At 64.1% G+C, this 1,690-nt stretch overlaps 1 protein-coding gene across 1 annotated transcript in view; it reads right to left on the bottom strand.

Annotated features, from left to right (window-relative positions):
- Window positions 1–1,253: 1,253 nt before the first annotated feature.
- Window positions 1,254–1,690, bottom strand: part of ESPNL (espin like) — a 26,473-nt gene continuing 26,036 nt past the window's right edge. The window contains exon 12 of the mRNA XM_024752784.1: window positions 1,254–1,689. Coding sequence (XP_024608552.1) covers window positions 1,254–1,689 — 436 coding nt within the window. The remainder of the gene's footprint in view (window position 1,690) is intronic.

Here is a 1,690-nt window from a genome sequence, read left to right as displayed (position 1 = left end):
CCCTGTGGACCAGCCCTTGTCTAGCTCCAAAGGTTGAGTTTTGGGTCTAAGCGCCAGGACATCGTGACGGCAACAGCATAGGGGATGCTCCCAGCTGCCTGGGGTTGGTGCCCGGCTCGTTAGAACCTGCTCCTTAAAATACTGACACAGGCTGGTGTCACTGTCACCCCAGGACAGAGACCCCCTCACATGGGACCCCAGTCCACCCTCGCCAGGACGCTGGGAACGGGCGGTCAATGCCGTACCTCCATTTTACAGATGAGGAGGTAGAGGCTCTGTGGGGCTAAGGATGCTGCCTCTGTTGTTTTGGCCGAGCTGAGCTGAGGACTGGGGTCTTGGTGCCCACCAGGTGGGGCCCTCTCTCTCTATGGGCACAGGTGGGAAGGCCGGCCAGGAATGGATCTTTATTTAGCAAACTCACGTCAGGTGTCCACCCTGCAGGAGGGTCTGGAGCTGGAGCCATTGCCAGCGCTGCCCCCCAGCCTGGCCCTGGCAGCTCCGACTTTATATTTTCCTGATCATCCCTCCCTGTGACAGCCTCAACTCAGCTGGCTGGGAGGACCCTCTGTCCTAATGGGTCTGTCTGCAGGGAGGCGGCGGCCCGTAGGAGATTCCTGAAACCTCTCCCCAGCACACTGCCTGCTGGGGCCACGGCACGGCTGCAAGACACCTCTCCCCTAAAGCCCCTTGGTTTCCCTCCCTGACCCGGAGAATTCGGGAGTCTGGTCTCTTGCCCGTCGAATCCCGTTCTCTCCGACCCCCAGCTCCTCCGCCACTTCACAGGTGGGGAAAGGGGACAGAAGAGGGGAAGGGGCATGGCCCAAGGTCACCAGAAGGAACCAAGGCAGGACCCGAGGAGGGCAGACAGAGGCTCAGGACGCGACCAGAGCCACCGGCACCAGAAGCACTGAGAGAGGGGACACCCAGGCGACTCTGGAAGGAGGACCAAGGGGAAACCCGGGCTGGAATCACAGGTCCCTGAAGGAAGACCAGGCAGAAGGGCGCGGGCTGAGATGGCAAGTCATCCAACTTCGGGGCTGACTGGGGGACTGACTTTCGGGCCGGCGGTGAGAAGGGCTCTGAAGCTGATTCCCGCCAGGGGGCAGACCTGGAGGGTGGCAACTAGCACGCCGAGGATCCGCCGGCCTGCCCTCGAGGCTCACCTGGGCACCAGGTGGGCGAAAGGAGAAGAGACGAGAGGACCGAAACCACACCGGAAGCCCCGTGGTAGGAAGGCAGGCTGCCAGCCCATCTCACTCCCCGAAGCTGAACATCTCGGCTTCTTTCTCCTTCCAGAAGGCGAAGCTCCGGTCGATGTAGCCACAGATGTCCTCGCTGTTGAAGCTGCCCCGCTGGGGGCCGGACCCCAGCCTCTGTGCCGCGGGCCCGGGGCCGCCGCTGGGGCCGGCATGGGGCAGGGGCCGGAGCGGGGTCAGGCCCGACTTGCGGCCGGGCTCTGCGCCCCAGGGGTGACTGCGGCTGGAGCCGAAAAAGCGGGCTTTGATGTCCTCGAAGCCGTCGGTCCAGGCACGGCGGCCGGCAGCCACCTCGTCCGTCACGGCCTTGTGGAAGGCGCGCGCGGCCTCCCAGCCGTGGGCGCCCAGGTGCTCGAAGACCTCGAAGCAGAGCAGATGACGCATCTTGCGCTCCTCAGCCGACAGGTCGCACTCCAGGAGCTGGAAGTAGCCCA

This window comes from Neophocaena asiaeorientalis, unplaced genomic scaffold (assembly GCF_003031525.2).
Source record: "Neophocaena asiaeorientalis asiaeorientalis breed wild unplaced genomic scaffold, Neophocaena_asiaeorientalis_V1.1 scaffold294, whole genome shotgun sequence".
NCBI lineage: Eukaryota > Metazoa > Chordata > Mammalia > Artiodactyla > Phocoenidae > Neophocaena > Neophocaena asiaeorientalis.
The sequence above is the reverse complement of the archived record's forward strand: the minus strand, read 5'-3'. Positions and strand labels throughout refer to the sequence as shown.